The 23,362-nt window shown below is 43.5% G+C and overlaps 2 protein-coding genes across 5 annotated transcripts in view; one reads left to right on the forward strand and one right to left on the reverse strand.

Moving 5' to 3' along the window:
- The window catches only part of LOC125723485 (transmembrane protein 263-A-like), an 81,472-nt gene extending 64,831 nt beyond the window's left edge, over positions 1–16,641 (forward strand). Inside the window, exon 3 of the mRNA XM_049000101.1 lies at positions 14,549–16,641. Coding sequence (XP_048856058.1) covers positions 14,549–14,829 — 281 coding nt within the window. The 3' untranslated portion in view covers positions 14,830–16,641. The remainder of the gene's footprint in view (positions 1–14,548) is intronic.
- LOC125723482 (carbohydrate sulfotransferase 1) lies at positions 3,674–23,362 on the reverse strand. Of its 4 annotated transcripts, none has more exons than XM_049000096.1 (3): positions 22,944–23,362; positions 20,801–21,647; positions 3,674–3,893 (listed from the first exon to the last, which is right to left on the reverse strand). In XM_049000096.1, the coding sequence occupies exons 2-3, from the start codon at positions 21,603–21,605 to the stop codon at positions 3,853–3,855; spliced, it is 846 nt and encodes a 281-aa protein (XP_048856053.1). In that variant the 5' UTR covers positions 21,606–21,647; positions 22,944–23,362; the 3' UTR covers positions 3,674–3,852. The 4 variants fall into 4 exon arrangements, with proteins under 4 accessions (XP_048856053.1, XP_048856054.1, XP_048856051.1 ...); XM_049000097.1 differs by lacking the exon at positions 3,674–3,893 and adding an exon at positions 19,935–20,281; XM_049000094.1 differs by lacking the exon at positions 3,674–3,893 and having other exon boundaries at positions 19,935–21,647.

Here is a 23,362-nt window from a genome sequence, read left to right on the forward strand (position 1 = left end):
TTTGCCGAGGCATTGTATAGGTGACAGACTGGAACTGATAACTGATTAAATTTTGAGATAGATCGTCTCAATGTCGAGGCATCCCTGCTTAGTTGCCCAAAAGGGAAGGTGAAAGCAGACAACATTAAATACTGTGAATGTGATAAGTCAAAAAGTATTTGATGGATCTAATTACTGATTTACACAAACATTATATTGAAAACACTCAGGGTTTTTCTCAGTACCAAGAAGGCAAAGTTCGTATTTGTAGTCTTGCTAACTTGCCTCCCAAGAACAAACTTAGGGCACAGTCAATCATGGGATTGGTCTCGTTTGGCAAGGATGTAGCCAATGTATCCTTAATATTTGTGGCAGAGCACGAACAATATTTGAGAATTCTTCTGTTCTTAGTATTGGAACTGGTCTTTGGCAATGGAAGATGTAAAACGGGTACAGGAGAATATAAGTATATATTGGGAATACACATATTGGGAAACACCCTCAGTCTTTTGCATACAGTAACTCTAAAACTATTTTATAGATCATTCTTGCAACCGCCATCTTGCAAGCACAGCCATCTGTTTATTCCATGGATTATTTTTGCAACCTTCCTAAGAAATTTTTACAGGTCAGTGATTCTGAAACTGTGGGGCATGAGATGATTTTCTGAATATTCTATAAGTAAGGAATAATTGACGACGGGCCGTTGAATTATTAGAAAATAATGCACACCCGAGGTGGTAATGCGGCCACGACGCGAAGCGGAGTGGCCGTTACACCTCGGGTGTGCATTATTTTCTAATAATTCAACGGTCCGGAGTCAATTATTCCGCTTATACTACGGTTGCCACACATCAAGACATCGATCAGATGATATATTTCAAGGGATTCGTCCGGTTTTTCTACTTAAATCGCTATTGTGAGTAGGATTATTTCTTCCGCATCTCATCCAACGACTCTTTTGCTAGTTCCAAAAACGTCATTTTAAAGCTGGCAATGGAGGCTTGAGCCGTTGATAGCAGACTAATGCAGTTAATAATGAAGTTATTAGAAAGAGAGCGAGAGACATAGAGAAAGAGAAACAGAGAGAGAGAGAGAGAGCTTGTATGAATTAGGCTACCTCTGTGTGTCCCTCAACAGTGTTCTGAAGCACCGTCTCTAAACTAAGTCTGCTTTAAGATGCAGCGCTGTTATTACCTCGCTAGTGAGAAATGTCATGTGTAGCCTTTAAGTTGGTACACTAGGCTAACTAATACTGCTGCAGCCCAGTTGTTGAAAGTTTCATATTCACCGTAAATATTAAAATTTACTTTCGGAAAATCGTCTGTCATGTTGTTGTTTTTGTTAGTCCTGTGTGCTGTATAGGTACTGTATGCTAATTTCCGTTATTACAGTTAAATATGCGAAGTGATATGGAACTGTAATGCGGTCAAGAGAGCTACCTGGAACTACGTTCGCCGTGCGGTTATCTGAAAATAATTGCACACCTCAGAACGTTCGTCAGCCAATCAGATTCAAGCATTCAATGGTCCCGTAGTATAGTAAAGTTTATATACTGTCACGATCGGTGCGGAACCTTGCAGCGATCGTGCGGGCAGGCGGTGAAGGAACGGGCACACAGGCAAAGATCGGGGTAAACTATGGGGTTTATTCAGGGAGTCAAGACTAGGAAACATGAACCACACCGAAACCACAATGACGGACAACGGATACAAGCAGGACCAGGACTTAAATGGACGAGACTGATCAAAATAAATCAGACACAGCTGAGGACGATCAGGGAAGCACACGTGGGTAATCAGGGGGCGTGGTAAACACGAGGAGCGTACAAGCCGGGCATGACAGAATCCCCCCCCCCCCCCCCAAAGGTGCGCTTCTCCGGGCGTGCCTCAGAGGAGGCGACGGATGGGATGAGGGAAATGGGACCTGGAACAGAAGAACAAAACCGTTAATGGGGCACAGGAAACAGGACCGAGATACAAAACATGGCCAGCGACAGGACGTAAGACAGGATCTGACTAAGGACTGGGAACGCGGACAGACAGACCAGAAAGGGTGAAACAGAGGGAACAGGCAGGACAAAAGGACCAGGAGTGCTGGGAGGGAACACCGGGGGACAAGGAGCAGAAGACGGAGGGACAAAGACAGGAGGAGGAGGAAACACTGGAGGGACAGGGACATGAAAGTAGGGAGAGAAGGAGGGGGAACTAAGGGAAGTCCGAGGGAGCCCCAGCGGCCGACGGGAGGCAGCCGGAGGGGCCGCAGGCGGCCGGGAGGCCGGAGCCGGAGGGGACCTCGGAGGGGCCGAGGAGGGAGCACCAAGGAAGGGGACGAGGGAGCTGGAGGGGACCTAGGCGAGGGCAAGGAGAGGAGGGGAGCCGCAGCAGGCAGCGACGTCCTCTGACGCGCAGGAGCAGGAGGACTCGCAGGCGACAGAGGAGCCGCACTTGGGGAACCCGCAGGCGACTGACCCGGCACCAGAGTGGGGAGCGAGGCAGGGTGATGAGGCCGTGGAGGGGGACCCGCAGGCGACAGCCGACCCGGAGGGCCTGGACACGCAGGGGCCGACCGAGCCCCAGCGCAGGTGAGGGAGGGCGAGCCAGGGGGCAGGGCGGATGGGACCCCAGCCCTGCGTCTATGTCCTCTCCCCTTCTGGGACACAGACATTACGACCCTTGGTTGGGGTCGGGCTTGCCAGGGTGAGGGCCGAAGAGTCATTAGAAGGGTCCCCGAGGGGTCCCATTCAAGCTCCTCTACCTTCAAGGAGGGAGGAGCGACTGTGGGGCCCTCTAGGACCTCCTCGGAGACTGGGGCAGAAGGGACTGGAGAGGGATCAGGAACGGGAGCTACAGGGGGCATAGTCATTGGAGGCGAAGGGAGCGCCTCGGGCGTGGGCGCGGGAACTGCAGGCAGAGGGAGCACCTCGGGAGTGGGCGCGGGAGCTGCAGGCAGAGGGAGCGCCTGCTCGGGAGCTGCAGGTAGAGGGAGCGCCTGCTCGGGATGCGCAAGCAGCGAAGGCGCCTGCTCGGGTTGTGCAAGCAGCGGAGGCACCTGCTCGGGATGCGCCTGCTCGGGAGCTGCAGGCGGCGGAGGGGGCGCCTGCTCGGACTCTGGAGCCGCTGGCAGAGAAGGCAGTTCTGGCTGCGCAGGCGGCTGCTCTGGCTGCGCAGGCGGCTGCTCGGGCACTGGGTCCGCAGGAAGGGGCGGCTGCACGGGCGCTGGGTCCGCAGGCAGGGGCGGCTGCACGGGTGCTGGAGCTGAAGCCCTCCGGAGCTGGATCAGCCTCTTAAGGTCCTCTGCCAAGCTCTCGAGCTCTCCTTGATCAGAGTTGGGAGTGAACGCGTCGAACTCCCTCTTCAGCCGCGCGGTGAGCTGTTCCGCCTCCGGGCTACGTGGCATAGTCCCTGGAGGGCGAAGAACTGATTGGTGAGGGTGGCCGACGCTTCTGGCAGAGGCGAGGGGAGCGCCTCGGGGGTGGCTGCCGCAGGCGGTGGGACTGGTAAATCCCGTGCGGGTGAGACTGCCGCGGCCCTTTTAGGGATGCGGTGCACACGCGGAATGGCGTCTCGTACTGCTCTAGCTCCCCTCCAGTTGGCTAGCTGCTCGGGCCGGAATAAATACCGCTCGAGGGGCGGCCGTTGCTCCACGGGGACTGGCTCCAGGTCCGGGAACAGGAAGGAGTCCTCGTCCTCACTCGGGAGCCAAAGCCTGTTCAATGAGCAGGCTCCCAGACGGATCGGCTCCGGGTCGGGGAGCAGGACGGGTTCCTCCTCCTTGTCCTCCGTTGGGAGCCAAAGCCGGGAGAGCGAGCAAGCTCCCAGGCGGATCCTCCCTCTCCTCAGCTTTCTTTTCTTTGTGGGGTCCGTCATTCTGTCACGATCGGTGTGGAACCTTGCGGCAATCGTGCGGGCAGGCTGTGAAGGAACGGGCACACAGGCAAAGATCGGGGTAAACTACGGGGTTTATTCAGGGAGTCAAGACTAGGAAACATGAACCACACCGAAACCACAATGACGGACAACGGATACAAGCAGGACCAGGACTTAAATGGACGAGACTGATCAAAATAATCGGACACAGCTGAGGACGATCAGGGAAGCACACGTGGGTAATCAGGGGGCATGGCAAACACGAGGAGCGTACAAGCCGGGCATGACAATATACATTGTTTTTTTTTATTTCTATTTATTTATTTTTTATCGCTACCCTCCCTGCACAGGAAAAATACCATGGTGAACTTGGCAAAATTTATCGTGTCGGGAATTTAATTGTGTCATTTTTTTTTTTGGAGAGGTGGGTAGAACATGAAAGGTAGTCTTTTAATGTTTTTATTTCATTACAGTATTTTAGTTAGGCAAAATTTATCGTGAGTGTTCAGTTTTAAACCAATTTGGGATGGAATTAGTTTCATAATTTTGCACTGCAAGATTGAGCCCCCCCCCCCCCCCAGCAAATTTTATCGTTATGAACCAGGAGAGGTTCAGAGTCAGAGAGTTTTATTGTCAATTCCTTTACATGTACTAGCCATATAAAGATATCGAGATTACGTTTCCTACTGTCCCTTGCGTACATTACACAAACAATACAGGACTGGACGAACTATAAAGTGCACAGAACAACAACATAACAACAACGTAACCTGTGTTATACCAAATTTTTTTTCAGAGTGGGTTGGGAGTGACCTCCCTTATCTCTTAAAATCAAAAGTGGCAACTTTAATGAAGATGGATAGTTTGATTGATTGCATGTGCAGTGAATGAATCTGTGTAATTTCAGAGTTACATGACTAGGACTCAGAGCATTTAATAAATATACTTTAAATTATTTCTATTTTATTTATAATACCCAATTCAATGTAATTAGTTGTTGTACTGCATGATTTGGGAATAATGAGGTAGCACTTAACACTCCACCCTAGCCTTTGAGGGATTGCTTTGACCACTTAATGGCTGCTTTCCTCCTGACTTTTTTTTTTTATGGAAACAGAATTTTTTTCAGGAACTAGGAAGTACTGTCGCATTCCCACTGCAGGAACTCAGCTTGACTGTAGTTGCTTAAAGGTAGTTCCTGAACCTTATTGTTTGTCCCTACTCTGGAGTAGGTACTCTTCACTCAAACATAAACTACTGGGGTGGGCCTTATAGTGATAAACTTGGTGCATGGTTGACCACAAGCCCTGGCACTAACTGGGAAAATTACACAGAAGTACAGGGCATAGAGATAAAAGTATAGTAGCAGAGCAAAAATTGAGCAGAATGAATTTATATATCTGTTACATTTAATACATTAATGATATTACGTGTGCACTTAACCTATGAGCTTATTGCATCTCCCATGCTTATTTAGCATAAAGGTCATGGTTTCAACGCATGAAAGTAGACAGGAACTACAAAAATTCACAGTCGGGACAGCCCAAGTTCCTGAACTTCGGTGGAAAGCACCTAATTGCTTTTTAGGGGACATTTTTTCATAGAAACAAAGGGTGCACACAACCCAAGCAGCGAAGAAATGAGATGTGAAGCGAACGCTGCTCGAACAACGAGTGCTGGAGAGAGAATGAGGATCTGTGGAATGGCGGCAGGCTGCCACTACACTTCATTCTCATGGATTCTGTGTAGTTAGTGCTCAGCATGCAGCAAATTCAAATTTTACTTTTTTGGAACATTTTTTTCTGAATATTTTCGATCCGTGGTTGGTTGAATCTGCGGATGTGGAACCCACAAATTTGGAGGGCCTGCTGTATTCACCTACACAAATCTGGCATGCAGGTCAGATATGTAACTTAGCTGCTGAATCACCATCTTTGGACTTCATTTCTAGTTGTGATTGACTGATAAGTGTAACATTGTACTGGTTTTTATTTTCCTTTTTCAATTCCACTTAACATAAATGCAAGACACAATTAATTTTTGAAGCATTTCTTGCACAGAATATGCTTTGATGAATCTAATATATGTGATATACTTGAAGGTCACATTCGGAGCCACGAAGGATAACAAATGGTAATGGCCTTTATGCAAACGTGACAAAACACAGAAACTTAAGGTGAGTGAAACAAATAAAAAGGAGACCTTTGTTAAAGTGTGGCAGCACTCCGAGGGTGCTGAGTGAAAAATTGATAATTACCACCTTTCAAGCCAAAATACTCCTAGCTAGCTAATTCCACCACAGAAATAGTGAGCAGTGGAGTACAGTAGCACTCATACAGGCAAGAGTCATCACCCTGCCACTACCGTGTTTTACTGAAGACTTCTCTAATTAAGAGCAGTGCCTAGTCACACTGCAGAGCTGAGACTGCCGTGTAATTAAGCAGAGGATTGGGGTCGTCTTGGGCCGTGGTGGCAGAGACTACTCAGGGATTGACATACTGTAGAGAAGGAGTAACTGGCACTGCCGAGTCGAGCGTGATTTGTAGAACCAGGTCCTGTGGAGCTTCTACGTCTTGGGGTCTTGTCAGGATGCTTTCAGTAGAGCACTGAGGTCTTTCAACAAGAATCTGCCGGTCTGGAGGTGGATCGACTGCATTTTCAGGTCCCACTCGTTGATGAATAATCATGTAAAAATGGAATTTATCCACGGTCATAATAGGCGCTCCCACTCTGACTAAATGTGGAGCATTTAGACAAGAAAGCAGAAAAGAGCACTTACACCTTCCTGACCGCTGTCATGAAAGAGTTGAATTATTAAGAGGGGGTGGAGGAAAGACCCCCCCCGACTGACTGACTGGCTGACTGACGGGTCATTCAGATACCTCCACTGGCCCCTCTGCTCAGGCCGGCTGTCAGAAAAACATGTGGGTTGGCTTGGGAGGGGTGACAGATGGGGGCGTTCGGGAGCTCCACAGGTGCTGCTTGGCTGATGTAGAGCACACACTGTGGAAGACATGCCGTGATTGAAATGCCAAAACGGCCCCACAGATTGACAGGCAGCATGCGTGCCCGGTCCTTTACATGTCTCCCTTTTTCACGGCTCATCTTACTCCCCCCTGCATTGTATGCTATCATAATACCTTGGAGAGTTTAATACCAGCCAGATGTGCTGTGTTAGACAGCATACGCGATGGACAGTATTGTTGGAAACACAGTTTTTAAGTGCCTTGCACCTCTATTCTTGCTTTTATCTCCCTCTTGTTTCAAAAGGCTGTGTGTTAACTGTCATTCAAAAAGGAGTGAGATGTGGAGTCCTGGTGTTTTTTTTTTTTTCACGATACAGCAACACTGCACCTTTTCAGCCTTTCCATGTCGTTCAGGGCACTATTTGCATTTCACATTCACTCAGTAATGAAGCAGGATACCAGGAAGTTATTTTTGATGAAGGTACATGGGAAGAAACATGTTTTATTTGCATAGGGTCAATTGTTCAGTCTTCCATACATGATTCTAAGTGTGTGGACCTACCAGAGACTGAATATATGTGAGGAATTACTCAACTGCTTAGGCAGTGAAGCTCAGCTTAAAATTATATTTAGGTTAATGCTGTTTATCTCTGGTGGATAATTAGTAAAGCTGGTTGATTTGTCATATCTCATTGACAGGCCATTTAAGAGACAATGCAATGTTTTTAAGTCTATTAGACAGTCACAAAAATGGAAATTAGAACATGATTTTACAAGTTACACAGTTACAATAGAAAAAGTGTTTTCATACATTTGAAAACGACAGATATTCTAGGTGACTTTTAGGCTTTATTAAACAGTAATTACATATTATGCAAATTTTTTGAGACTGAGGTAGAACCGTATCACAAAATAATTATTAATTAGAAAAAAACAAATTTGATGCATGGCTCGTTTTTGATCATAATCGGCAACCCTATTTTCAAGCAGGAATTATGTTAAGGGGATGTTGATTTTAAAAAAAAAAAACATTGAAGGGTATGAAGGGGAGATAATCGGATTATGAAAAGTAGTGCAGTAGAGGCAACCTCAGACTCAACAATTAAATCACTTTAGCTTTGGGATCATTATCCAAAGACCCCATAGAAAAGATGAGTAATGATAACAGCTCACTCTTACCTCATCAGCACCTATTAAACTCTTACTAAGTGTTTACCTGGAGGCTCCAGGTACACTATGACATCGCTTTATCGTCTTTGTGTCAAGAATAAGCTATAATGCTGTGCAGCGCAGTATATTAGACCTGGTATTATGCTCAACTGATTGAATATGTGTCTGTGCAATGATCACCCCAAGAGCAGACTTGGTTTTGTAATTATAGCAGTTACACTTATAGCAATGTGTCAAACTTTACGTGATATTCTGGTTTGACTTATACTGGTATTGAATTTTTGCACAGGCTTCCCCCCACCCTGGTCCAGTCCCCCCAGTATTGTGATTTATGAAGCAGGACCACAAATGCAGTTAGGATAGCATCTAAAGGTGTTATACCATTCAGTGTATGGCAGTGTTCGTTATGGTATCGATAATCTCATAAATTATTCTAAATTATTAGAAAACGGCCAAGATGCTGATAACTAAGAATGCGAAGTGTATGTGTTTTCTGAATTATGTCCTGGAATGACAGTGGTTTATTCATGACTTTTTCTTGTAAGAACACGTTTTACTTTTTATAAAGTTGGTTGCGATACATAATTGTATAGAAAAGATACAGTAAACCTTACATTTGCTACAATAATATTTATTCAATTTATCCTTATATATCTCATCCCATCATAGGTCTGAAAAAAGTCTTTGCTGTGTTACTCTCTCTGTAAGGTTATGATCCTTTTTACCCCACAATTACCATATCTAGAATAGGCTCTTCCTGGAACAAGCTGAGCTTATCTGTTTTCTAAACAGGAGTGCCCTTGTGCTCTTCGCCATTGATCACGGTTTGGACTAGAGTCCAGTCCACAGTGTAACCATGTTTTAGACAGAGAGGAAGAAGGGAAATAGCCCGTTCTTGGTAAATCTCCAGACAGTCATTAACACACTACAAATTATATTACCTATACTCTTTACTAAGTATTTTTAGTGCTGTGAGTCCTATTTCACTTAACAGATTTAGCTTCTAACTATCCTTGTTGACAGAGCAAGCTCATGATCAGTGTTGAATTTTTTTCTATTATGCTGTTATAATTATCCTCATAATCATGGCCAAAATTAAAATTATTAGTTTCTTCTCTTGCTTTCAATTTTAAACACTTTTCCAGCCCTTGCTTCTGATGATCTAACAATTAGATACCGTGTGTTTGTATCATGCTTGTGTTTCACACCAATACTTGAGAATCGGCTTTCTTTGAAAAGGGAAGACTGCTATATTCCTTTTATATTTTATGCACCAGTTGTGTATGTGTGGTGTCCAGATGCTTTGCATATATAAATGTTTGGTTAATAACCATGTATTCAATTTAGTGGTATTTCAGAAACCAGCGTTCCAGCACTATTGTCAGTGAATCGCATGTCCTAATTTCTGCATGAGTACCCCATGCATAAACCTTTATAGTGAGCATCTTGTGAACTGGCCAGTTCAATTTGAGTGATGCTTGACTTTACAGGTTTTGCAAAGAGGATGCATTTGTATTTTCTGGTGGCCACAGTTTTATTTTTCCTCTCCCCTGCTAGACATAAATATATAGCTAATGGAACAGAACAATGCAAAAAACCTTCAGTTCAACTTTTGTGGAAGAGATTAAAACATAATGAAAAAATATGAAATAGTGAAAAAAAAATCATTGTGTTGTGTACTGTACTTTTTATTATATATACTGTATATCTTTTTTTAGTGACATTTTTTTTAAATGTTTCACCAGAAAGATACGTTGTAAATGCATGTATATAACGTAAATACACACAGACAGACTTTTTGACAGATGCTTTAGAGATAATCAGTTTTTTTCCCAGAACAGCTTGTGAGTTAGATAATTTAGAAAAGAAATTTTTAATTCTTGCATCCAGATCTCATCCAGGTTTTTCCTCAGTTGCTTTAATATAGAGCCTATAGCGTGAAATGTTGTGGGAGACAGCTTTCTTTGAATGCTTCAAACCACATTTTAATGGCCTATAATAAAGTCCGTTCATCCTCAGTACTTCCTTTAAGCAGCATGTACGACCCTTTTAAATCAGAGCCGTGAGGCGTGAACCTGTCCTGGCCATCAAAGCAAAACATCCTCTGAAGGATATTTAATGGTCTTCAGGACAGGCACATTTGTAACACTATGACATTTCTGGCATAAATGACTTTGCGGCTGGCTTAGTAAAGCACCTGAGTCTAATCAAATACTCCCAGAGTCAGCACCTTAGGGCTCTAGCTGTCCTAACAGACACCTTCTATGGACTTCTGCCAGCCACAGGCTGGGTCGCTTAGTGGTTAAGGAACTGTGCTTGAACGTCAAAAAATGATTGAGAAATTGAGAAGCATTTTGGGGTGCGACTCCTGGCATGTTGGTGTCAGAATTTATGAATTGTGTCCCATTTCATTCATGCATTGGAATTTGAATTGAGTCTGCCACACCCTGTAAGATGAGGTCAAAGTTTTATACACAAGGAGTACTGTCACGATCGCAGGCTGACGAAGCGGCGATCGTGCGGGTCGGCCGACAGGAACAGACAGACAAGGCGAACTCAGGGCTGACAAGGGGTTTTATTAAGAGATCCGAACAGGAAACGTAGCACGATAACTGACATCAATGACGGACAAGGGAAACCGGGGAGATCAGGACTTAAATACACAGGACTGATTGAAAATAAGCAGACACAGCTGGGTACAATCCGGGAAACACACGTGGGTAAGCAGGGGGCGTGGCACACAGGAGGAGCCGACGAGCAGGGCATGACAGAGTACGCCTACAAATTTTTTTCATTATAAAAAATCTACTTGTTACTTCCTTCAAATCAAAGCCCTTCAATGTTTTTTAATGAGCAAATGCAGTAAAAATGCTGTTTGCAAGATGAATTTGTGTAGCTAAGACAGCACGAAATATGCACTACTGCATATAATTCACAAAGCAATGTCTGTTTTGGTTTCACACATGTATTGCCTGTGTTCGGTGAGAATACTGTCAGGCCTCCGGTTCTTAATGCGACTGAGTGACTTTTGTGCTCCTGGGTACAGGTAATAATCAGTGCCTTTCCAGGAAGTGCAGAGTCCGGTTATACTGGCCGGCAATGCAGACAGGTGTGCCATTCCTTATAGTGTAGTACCTGTCGCATCTGTTCCTCTTACACTGCTGTCATTCTGGACGTTTTTAAAATGTGAAAATTATTATTATTCTTTTTTGCATCGAGCAGCATACCAGGAAGCTGGTCTGTGATATTAATCGAGAATAAAGCTGAGCGTCCGGTGTTTCCCTCCAAAACGACACTGGTTTCGTGTTCTGCGCTCGGCTTCATAAGGCTCTATGCCAGAAAGAGGCCTGGCAGGCCACGGATCAAACCCTCTCAAAGACAGACAGAGTCACAGATTGATAATGGCAGGAGGCTGGAGAAGGGAACTTATAATATGGTTTTCTCAGCTCGAGGTGATAATGTCAAAGGGATTTTAAGTGCGTGGTGTCAACCGTATAGCCAAAGCACAGAGCATTTGGTCGCCATCACAGGCTGATAGCATTGTGCTGGCATTGATGTATGACCCTGCTTGCTGTTTAGAGTTCATAAAGTCTCCCTAGATAAAATTAAAATGATCTGTGTGGTGGACTGGTGTTGCACCTGAAGACATTTTGCAGGTAAACAGTTTCTTTTTGGTGTTTCTAGGAATATTTCATTTACGGTTTTTCACTTGAAAAATTAATGCAAAATAATGGCATACTATTGTCGTACAGCAAGGTGAACTGTATTTTATATATTTCCACTTATATTCAATCCCTCCATCCATTTTCTGTAATCGCTTCTCTTACGTAGGGTGGTGGGGGTCTGGAGCCTGTCCCAGCGGTTATAGGCACAAATTAGGGAACAACCCAGAATGGGACAACAACCCATATCAGTACATTTATATTATAAATTATTTTAATAAAAATTATATTATAGAATGAATGAATATGAATGAGGGGCGGCATGGTGGTGCAGTGGTTAGCACTGTCGCCTCACACCTCTGGGACCCGGGTTCGAGTCTCCGCCTGGGTCACATGTGTGCGGAGTTTGCATGTTCTCCCCGTGTCGTCGTGGGGTTTTCTCCGGGTACTCCGGTTTCCCCCCACAGTCCAAAAACATGCTGAGGCTAATTGGAGTTGCTGAATTGCCCGTAGGTGTGCATGTGTGAATGAATGGTGTGTGAGTGTGCCCTGCGATGGGCTGGCCCCCCATCCTGGGTTGTTCCCTGCCTCGTGCCCATTGATTCCGGGATAGGCTCCGGACCCCCCGCGACCCAATAGGATAAGCGGTTTGGAAAATGGATGGATGGATGGATGAATATGAATGGCCATTCATTTGTGCAGAAAAGTACCTTTGCTACAACTGACGGGCAAAGCAACACGGTTTGGATTTGGTTTTTAAAAATATGATTTTCTCGTAGTACCAGGCACAGGCAAAGGAGTAGCAGACAGCACTTGTTTTGGATGCATATGAACCCTTCGTCAGAACCTCTGCCTCTAAAGCTTGGTGTTAAGGGAACCCTGCCGTTCTGAGGGCCGCTGTTCAGATCAGCATGTGGCACTCACCACTTTAGGGTGGTTACCGTGAATAATCGCAGCTGGCTTGTACACCCACCTGAGGTGTGCTTTGTGTTGGCAGCCTCTCCAGCTCTGCCAGCTTTCGGGAGCAGAGCTGAGCTGAAATGCGACCAGCTAAAGCTTCCCCTTAATTCAGGTGTAGAGGGGAGCGTTTCCAGGCTACACCTGTTCCAGTTCAAACTCGTATCCATTATTAAACTTCTATTTGTCAGGGAGGGATGGGCGGGGCCCAGGCTGACAGACACACAGTGGCTTCCCTGGGATGTGACTGCAATGCATGTATCATTGTGTCAAATTATGCACAATCCTGACAGTCTGCACTTTATCACTGTATACGGTTATTGCTGATACAAGAGGCTGAAGGCCTTTAGACTAAGTCATAATGGACTGTTCACAGGGTTGGGCTGTATGGTGTGTGGCTCAAGGAACTGAGCCTTTGTGTCTATGAGCAGAAGGTTGCCAGTTCAAGCACTGGCCTCAGCAGGATAGGGCGTATGTGCATAGGCCCTAAAACAAGGCCTTTAACCCCAACCCCCACTGCATGCTGTGACTCCCACATTTGCACTCACCTGTCTAGGTGTCTCATGGAGTACGCAAAAAGAGGAGTTCCTCACAGGGGCTAACAAAATATCTCTGTTTTGCTCATATAAAACAGCTGATGCATTTTTAAGAGGATGTGGGGCTGGGAATTTAATTTGTGGCTTTTTTTGTTTCTGCTATAACTTAATTTCTCTTTCAATGGCAGTGGTGTAGTCTTGACATGAATCAGGTCCCTACAACTGATTTAAATAGATTTTATTTATAAGGCATAGGTGCTACCATCAAGGCTTTCTGCTTTTGCTTAGAAAAAGCTGATTCCTGGGACAGAGAATTTAATCTCAGTGAATGTCAAAGACATAGTCGACACAGAGCTGTTTCCGTTTTTTCATTAAATTACTTTAAGACAAAGCAGACGGGGGTAAACAAATAAAAACCTAAATTTTGATTGCATTTCCCCATTTCCTGCTTTCACATTCCGCATATAATATCCTTAAATTTATAAATTACATATCTGTTCCTTTCTCTGTTTCTCCTCTCTGTATTCTGACAGTCATGCATAATCCTATTAGCAGTATGGTGTTTGAATGCTTTTTATAAATATGGTTTAGATATGGTCTGCTCCCAAAAAACAAAACATGCTAACAACAACTGCAAGCTATTGACCTCGAGCATTTTAAAAAGTGCCTCAGCAATGCAGATGCCATTTAATAGCCGTTTTGCCTTTCGTCAGATTCCTGGGCATACGCTTTAATCTGTGCCATATTCGAGGGAAACACAACTGTACAATTGTTGTTTAAACAATATGTGGGCTTCAGATTTCACTCAGTTTAATCGTCTGAGAAACTTGTCAAAAATAAACTGGCCTTGTCGCACCTGGTTTGAAGGATTCACTGTAGGGGGGCGGCATGGTGGTGCAGTGGTTAGCACTGTTGTCTCACACTGCTGGGACCCCGGGTTCGAGTCTCCGCCTGGGTCACATGTGTATGGCGTTTGCATGTTCTCCCCATGTCGTCATGGGGTTTCCTCCGGGTACTCCGGTTTCCCCCCACAGTCCAAAAACTGAGGCTAATGGGAGTTGCTAAATTGCCCGTAGGTGTGCATGTCAGAGTGAATGTTGTGTGAGTGTGCCCTGTGATGGGCTGGCCCCTCATCCTGGGTTGTTTCCTGCCTTGTGCCCATTGATTCCGGGATAGGCTCTGGACCCCCCGCGACCCAGTAGGATAAGCGGTTTGGATAATGGATGGATGGATTCACATTACTATTGCACTAAATTCTGGAATAAATGCTGTATAAATACCTAATTACCTTAAACAACTTGCTGTCAGTATGTTTGGTGTTTATTATTATTATTAATAATAATAAAGAATAATCATCACCCACACCAGTTTGTGAATCTTTGCTCTCTTTCTGTTCCCATGTCCCACAGACTTAGAGAAGGACCACCCAAAGGCAGAAGGAGGTATGGTTTGGCGGGTGACGGGCGGCCTGTTCAACCTGACCAAGGGTGCTGTGGGAGCAACCTTGGGAGGTGTGGCCTGGGTGGGCAGCAAGAGCTTCGAGCTGACCAAGACCGCAGTGTGCAGCGTACCAGCCGCAGGTGTGGGCCTGGTCAAAGGAAGCGTTTCCGTGGTGACAGGAGGTGTGGGGGTGGTGGGCTCTGCGGTGGCCAGTAAAGTCACACCGAAGAAGAAGGACAAATCTGACTAGGATGCACTGGGCAGGGAGGGGGGCGGGAGGAAACTTGTAAAGGTTGCTGCAACTGGGGAATGGGGCAGAGTTTTCACTCCCCTGACATAGGACTAGGAAAGAGGCATCACTGTGCTTCAGTGACACTTTCCATAGAGAGCAGAATGAAACAATTAATTCCATCTCAAAGTAATTTTCAGCAGACTGGCATTCAGCCTTGGACCAAATTAAAACATAAAGGCCTGACATGATAGCACTTTATGCTCTATTCATCCCATCTTTGATTGGAATTGATTGACTAGTACAAAAATTTCCAAGACAGCCTTTCCATCTCCAACTCAAATTATTTAGGTGGGGTGCTGCCCTGCTTGCTTTATATAATGTAGCGTGATATTGGAGTGGAATTGTACTGCCTATTTTTGGCATGTATACAACAGCGTGTGGTGAATTGAGCTAAGCTGCTAAGAATATAAACAATGATAATCATCTTCAAAATGGAAAACAGGTAATATGACCAAAGCTAGGACCAAATCAGAACATTGGTTAATAGTAAATATTAATAATAACAATGTTGAAAAAAAGGCATTGGTATTGTCTGTTTAATTGGCTGTTCTATGTGGACAGTTTTGAAATGATGTGAGCCCTCCAGGGAGTATGGATGGCATTTGATAGTAATGAGTAAGTTTTGCTCAAGCACAGTGGAAGTCCTGAAAATAATGTCAAACATCAGTAAGCAAACAGAAGCAGGTAGATCAGCAGATTCCTGTCTTTACACAGCAGATACCCGTCTTTAATTATGTCATGTATCGCGATGTCCCTCCTGTAGGGTTTTGAAGTTAAAAATAAGTATTTTACCCTGTTTATTTTCATTTCCTCTCTCAATTAAATTTCACACGTCTTTAAAACTGTCGGGTTTTTGTTCCATGGAACACTTAAGCCTAATTTGACATAGTTTGACGGGGTTATTTAAAATATGTCTTAGTGCAGATATCCAGGAGCAATCCTACTTCAAAAGTTAATTTTCACTCATACTGGTAATTAAATACAAGCACAGCAAACTTTAATATCGCTGAGGGTGAGTCCATGGAATTGGAGCTGGAATTTTGGGGCGTTACTTTATTTAGCAGTATTTGCTTTTGTTCCACTATTTTATGATTGTTTGCAACACCACTGTGAAATCCATGTTGGTCACTATCTTTAAAGTTAATTGGCATGTGACTTTGTGTAGGAAGCACACTGGACAATGTTTACCCTGCACAAAGGTATCATTAACCAAAAACTGTACATAAATTTGCCTGTGTTGAGAGAGTAGAAACATTACGCTTTTCCCTAGTTCTAAAAGAAGCATGGACATAACATACTGTCCAGTGCTTCCTTCCAGTTGCTTTTCTGTCATGTTAAGCGTTACTGAACGTATGCTTTTCCATCTCATCACTATATACTGTTATGCCAATAAAGTACACAGGCTTTTTCTCTTTACTTTTGAAGACAGGGACAGCAATTTCTAGTCATTTTTACCCGTGTTAATTTTCAAAAGCCACTGTGAGTTTTTCTTTGTAAAATGGACCTTTCAGCTAGCATGAGAATTATATAAACTGTGCATGATTACAGGCAATAGGTTGCTTGCGTAACATTAGAGTTCTATCAGAAATTATCTGTATTTAATTTGCTGCATTTCTCTTGTCTTTTTTAAACATTCTGATAGGTATGTAATGTATTGGAGATTCTGTACTGTACTGTAAATCAAACCGAAGACATTTAGATTTTGTTTTATAGAACTATTTTTGCAAACTTGATGCTGTATTCTATAAATAAACTGTATTTAATGTTAAACTCTTTATTCATTTTCATTATATGCAAATCAGTCCATCCATTTTAATAAATTAGCTTCTCAGTAAACATATCAACACTCTTCTTTGCATTGAAATGTACTAAATGTAAAGAAGCACCTTCCTACACCCCTTCCTAAAATATTTAACATTTCTGAATTACTCCTTCCCCTCTATATTTCACACTATTTTTTTGTTTCTTTGCATCTTCAGAGATGTTCCTGCATCTTCGCCGTACATATAGCCCTTCCCCCACCAACTCACACTGGCTGCTGTCCTTCTGTCTGTTCATCAGCTGGATTTATTGCACCTCTGCTCTCTGGGCCTTTGTCCCCTGCCGGCTCTGGCAATGCCTTCCTGCTCCATCTCTCCACCCCTTCCTGGGGGTCTTTGTGATAAAGAACTGGCAGCAAAGCTGAAGAGGCTTCCACAGTATTTCCATTGACATAGAGAACCACGAACAGTGCAGCAGCATTAAGTTTAGAGCATTAAGTATTAAGTACAGAGCATTATAAAGCATTAAGCCTCGCACATGCACCTTTGAGAAGCTCCTTTTCCATACACTTTCTGCTATGTTTTCACAAAAGCTGAGGTAAAAAATCACCTGCCAGTAAATCTCCAATGCAACAGAAACTGTATGAGGAAATATGCACAGGGCTACCTAGGTATCGTGAGAACAAGTTAAATACCTTCCCATAATAAACAATATGCTTTAGAATTAATTTGTGACGAGTGAAATTTGATAGATATGTTTGCCTAAGATCTGTCATGAACAGAAACTCAGTGTAATCGATAGTTGTAAACGGATAACACAGATTTTGCAATTACTTTCCCTGACAGGAAAACTATATTATTAATGTAGATTTATAAATGTTAATGTTGTGTTTTATGCTGCATATCACAGTCTTTAGTTAGGATCAGATTTGGTCCATCAAAGCTATGTCAGAGACAGGCAGACTCCAGTCATGCAAGACCAAGAGCCAAATATGTCGTTATCAATGGAAAACTGAGAATGATCATGAGGGACATTGGATAGTCAGAGAGAGGTGGGTGCTGCCCAAATGCATCAGCTACCTTCTGTCACACAAGGTCCACTTTCCCGCTTCCCAGACCAAGGCTCGCATAAATAAAACCATGAGTTTCCACCAGGACATCAATAGACCCTCAGTGCACAGTGCATTACCAAACTTTGCTGCCAGCTTCAGCTGAAATGAAGTCATCATCAGCACAGACTGTTCCTTTCCATTCATACAATAACTCTGCTGCTTAGTCATAAAGATGACTTTAAGAGATAAACAAGAGTGAATGTGTTTTCAGTGAACAGTCCCTGGAATGTGTTGGATCACATCTATCATTCAGAATACAGGAAATGCAGTATCATCGACTTCATAGGCGATGGACTACAAATGACAAGTCCAACCTCTGTATCACGTGTGTGAAATGAGAATCACTTTTTTGGAACATTTGAGTTGTCTATAGAGTGAGGCATCCCGGAAGTCTTAAATAAACTCCCCAAATGCTCCCGCTCAAAGACTGTCAGACAAACCCCTTCACGAGGCTCAGATGCCAGACTGGGGAGGCTGCAGTGTAGTAAAGTAATCAATTTTTACCACCACCCAGGTAGTCTTTCTACACAGATATGGTGGGGGCAGGAAGGTAGAGAACTGAGTTTCACTGGACAACATATAGAAACAAAAAGGGTAGAGAATCGAGATGCATTAAAGTGGTGAGAATCACTTCAATAGCAAGCGGGTCTGCAGGACTTACAAAAAGTGGTTGTGGGTCACTGTCCATATTTTTGATACAAAGTAAAAGTTCCTGATAAAAGGGGATCAATTAGCTTTCTTTGCTACAGTTCTCCCTCAATAGGTATATTCCTAGTGTTTAATACTAGCAAGTGTAGTTACATATGCCTGACTTAGTTACATTAAGAGCGAAGACATGCCTGGATGACTGAAAACGACAAGCACAGCATATACCTCACCTATACCTTGTTCCTTTGTACACAATCATACGGCAAGCAGCACTCTTCTCCGCTTCAGAACGGCAACAGCAACCTGATACATACTGATTAACATGGTCTACCTTTGAACAGGGACTTTTTGTTTGTACCAGACTTCTTGCCCACAGAACAGTGGACATCACAGGCCATTAAACGCAATTTAGCATGCATTTGGTTAAAAATAACTGAGGTTATAGTACAATGAAAAATCCTGAAAAAATGTAAACGTACACAAAGCAGGAAAGTGGTCTTATTTCTACCAGTGTAATTTGTTACTGTAGTCACTGTGAGCTTTCATATTTTTGTGTTTCGGAACTTTCAGAACTGAGCAATTACATAAAAGGACAAGAGAAATTAAGTATTCTGAAAGCGCTATGCCCACAATCATAATTACTTGAAAAGGTGAAAAGGATCATTTTTTACCGACTAGAGATTTTAGGGGTCAAATTCAGGTTGCCATGCAACAGCTCTCATTCTCCAGTGTATACCAAGAGAAAACAGGACGTGTCACATTCAGCTCTGTGAATATGAAATATACAAAAAATGCAGTGTACACATACAAACATGTTGCAGTAACATTTACATTTAACATACCTAGCAGACGCTTTTGTCCAAAGTGACGTACAAGTGAAGCAAAGATCATATTGCAAACATTCATGCTGCCAAGATGTCAACTAGGTGTACTGTAAGTGCAGCTAGGCTTCCAATCAATGGCCAGGTTCAAGTGTAAGCAGTACTGGAACAGGAGCTACACAAGAACTACACAAAAACTATTAACAAAATAAGAACCAATTCAGACTATTTCAGGGCCAGCCAATCCAACACAAGAGCATTCAAAAAACATTAAGAGGCATCAGGTTAGTAGAGGAGTTCATGGAAAAATGACATGTTAGTGGTATATTTTATCTGACATTTTTATATAGATCAACTTAACGGTAGAGGGAAAGGTTACAGTTTATGCATGCTCCCAAGGATTTGTACCCACAACCTTTGCATTAGTAGCAGAATGTTCTACTGGATGAGTTACACTGTATGGTACAATCTGAACCAGCAGTGCAAATATTCAGTTCCTGTGCACAGTGAAAGAATTAACATCTAATGGACAAAAAAAGGCTATTGAAATAAAAGATGAACATATTTCTTTCCTTAATGTACTGATGCTTTTATATTATCTGTAGGAAATGTAACATCTTCCAAAAATCACAGGCTTTAAAAAAGCAAACATCACATTTTCTCTTTGTCATGTTCAAACTTCAAGTATCACCCTCTCCCCCCAAAATAACTGGCTATTAATGTTAGACTGTAACATTCACATTTTTATTGCACAGTTGTTGTTGTACATTTTAGAAGTTCAGTCACAGGTAATAAGTACATTTCCTAACAATATTGTACTGTAGATCCAATTATTTCAGATGGACAAATGGCAACATTCACTTTTGTCAATGCAACAGCCAGCATACACTAATTTTTAAGAGGGACGGTGCTTTAGGTTCGTTCATGTCACTGAAGTAAACATAATGGTCTCTTATAAATCACTAAACAATGATTGAATCTGTAAACAGCATTATACGTTTAAATTTGTTGTGCTGTTCTTAAGTCGGGGTATCACCCAGATTCCTTCATGGTTTTCTTTAGTGCAAATCTGAAAGAATTAAGGCAACGTTTATAAATATATCAAAAATAGTTGTCCACAACTACCTTTGTTACAAAAATGGTACAAAAGTTCTGTCTTGCACAAGTGTGAGAGACATATTTTTGAGTTCCTCAGAGGAATTGACTGTCTTGTAACCCAGCTGATGTAGAACTTGTGGACACACAGTCTGCGTGTACTCAACCATGTCGTATGACAGTTTTAGCCTCCAGCTTTCAGCATTGGCCGCTGAGTCCCTCACTGTACCATACTTATGCTTTGCAGATAATTCATTGCTGCCTCGAGTGTTGATCTGTATCCATTTGATCACATTTTTGTCCAAAGTCATGCCCAAGAATTGGTAAATCTCCTTGGTCTTTTCCAGCGGGTTCCTAGCTAAGTCCTCGTACCTCACCAGCATATATTTCCCCTTGAGCCAGTGCGGCCTGCTCAGGCCTGTGGAAACTGAATTGAGGAAATCCTCACAAACCACAGTCAGCTGGGTCAGATCCAAGTTATATGGTTTCCTACCTGTTGCCCTCCAGATCCGCCACAGTCGGTAGGTGTCCCGGAAAGTTTCAATCCTGGACGACAAGATACCCCGTGGGTCCCTCACCAGCTGAATGATCTTCAGGTTGAGTCGTGGGTCTTCCACTAGGGCCTTCAAGTCTCCGATCTCTGGCACCCGCACAATCTTAATGGCAACATGTCGACGCTCCTTGCACGAGTCAGTAGCTAGGGTCATGTTGAGTGTGCTGCATTTTTTGACGCAGTCACCTTCTTCAATGTTGACCTCGCTCGGGCCAAAGACATCGCACACTGGCGGGGAACAAAGAGCTTTACTAGCACCCCGGCGAAAGAGTTTATCTGTGGTGTGGTTTACCGGTGGAGGCTTGATGTAGCTTTCCAGGAAGTAGAGGTCACATCCATATAGGCTTCGCAATAGGTCCCTGCTGGCCCCCAACATTACCCTCCGGTCAGCTGTGCTTTTACTGTGTGAGAGGCGGGGAATCAGAGTGGTCTGCACGTGATATAAAGGCTCAAAAAGGTAGAACACATCGGAGTGTTGGTTAAAGAGCTGGCCCACAAATGAGGAGCCACTCCTCGTGGTGGCCAGGATGAGGATGTGGGTCTTTCTGGAGACATTATAAGTGAAGTAGGGGTACTCATCACAGATACGCTCAAAGGCCTCTGTCTCCTGGCCCAGGCCACAGTTCAGAGGGTTTGGAACTGGGCAGATATGAAAGGGCTTAGCTGTGAAAGTTCTGATTGCTGTGTACTGGATAGCTATGGATGCCAAGGCTAGCAGGATCACAGCCTTCCAGGAACATTGCATGGCTGAACTTCATTTAGACACTGCAGTCTGTTTTGATCCTATCTGTGATGCAAAGAGGAAAAATGTGATTACAGTGCTACAAAGTAAACAAAGCACAGAACAGCCATTCATACTTTACAGTAAACAGAGGTAGGAGATGGCAAACAAACTTGCAGTCTGTTAACTTGCAGTCAAGTTCGACATGGAATATGTACTGGGGCTTCAAGATTAAAATCACGACCTATTCCGGGAGCGAGGAAGGACAGTAAATATCAATCTAACTTTGCAAAAATTATTGTAAAAACTTTACAGTAGTTCACAAATATGAAACTGAATAGAAACATGACCTGTTTAAGGCAAAGCCATATTTTACCACATCTGGATAGTTCAAAATATATTTGTAATGAAACAAAATCACCTTGTCGCCATGTTTTTTACAAACTCTCTCTGAAGGATTCACAGTAAAAATAGTGTAAAGTATAATACAACGTTATTCCTTCCATTACGTAATGAGAGAAGCATAATTTATTATCAATATCATCTATACAATGTTTAATATTTTTTTACAATATGCTTTAGGCAACAGGGAAATATTGCATCGTTTCTTCTATACCATTCTTACACCAAAAAATAAAAAATACGTATTCTATCAGAAGGGCACGGAGCACACACCACCACAATTTGCGTTATTAAAGAAGTGTCCGACGATTATTTATATATTGTTTTAAGAGGAAATAAAAACTTGACCGGCATCTCTAACGTCCAGGCATTCCTACCATCTAAACAACAGCCAGCACACGGTTGCAGTAGATTTTTCATATTGCTTTTCGATATTTAATGAAAGTCACCTTACGATAGGTGGGCATGCGAGGTAATATATCTTCATGTAGGCTTAACATCCGCTCATATGGACAGTTAAATGTAGATTATGTTTAAGACAAGTGAGAAAGACGATTTTCGCGAGCGTTTCTAAGCTGGCAAAGTTACTTTTTTGTCAGATTGCGACCACCCTTGGAAGGTGGGGAGCGTATAAGGCGCGCTGTAACTCAGCGATACCCGCTAAGAACTTGCGGCAAGTTCATGCACCTGTAGGAAAAGTGCTATCAGGTCGCGCGCGCACCCGCCGCCTGACACGAGACAGACGCACGTTCCCTTCACAGATTAATGGCTCAGGCGCGGAAGAACTGATTTACTGCAGCGCAATAGGAACCCATTTCATTTAAAGCGGGCTGCAAAATAATGCGGTAAATGAATATCAGCGTCTGCCTCTATTTTCACGACCGATACGCGCATCTCTATCCGCAGTAAAACGTGTTTTGCTCATATAATCCGCAAACCTCAGTAACTGAATATACTTGCCTTATTGACGAATGTATTACAGATTCACAGGCGAGGACCACATAGAGGGACTGCAAACGCGCGGTTCAGTACAGTAGTTCCAGTCACAAAGGTTAGGTCCCATTTCCTCTAAAAGGAAAATCCATGGGAGGCATCTGCCCTGAATTCCCTCCTCTGCCATCTGAATAGCGAAGAGAGAAAAAGAAAAAAATATCTCCACAGAGCAGAGCGCGCTGTTACTACTCGAAGGCGATCATGTTTGTAGAAGCTACTTGTCAAAATGTAGGTAACTGTGGAGAAACTGAAAAGGAGACCACGGTTTGTAGCATCTACGTCCACTAAGCAGATTTTCATAAATAATGTGCGTAGGTGGTGGAGTGTGAGGTATATGTTGAGCAGCCAGTTCGCTCAGCCTGGACCACCCCCAACCTCCACATCTC

Source organism: Brienomyrus brachyistius, unplaced genomic scaffold (assembly GCF_023856365.1).
Source record: "Brienomyrus brachyistius isolate T26 unplaced genomic scaffold, BBRACH_0.4 scaffold49, whole genome shotgun sequence".
Taxonomy (NCBI): Eukaryota; Metazoa; Chordata; class Actinopteri; order Osteoglossiformes; family Mormyridae; genus Brienomyrus; species Brienomyrus brachyistius.

Coding starts and splice junctions, on each gene's coding strand:
- LOC125723482 (XM_049000094.1), bottom strand. CDS start 21,605: ATGCAATGTTCCTGGAAGGCTGTGATCCTGCTAGCCTTGGCATCCATA.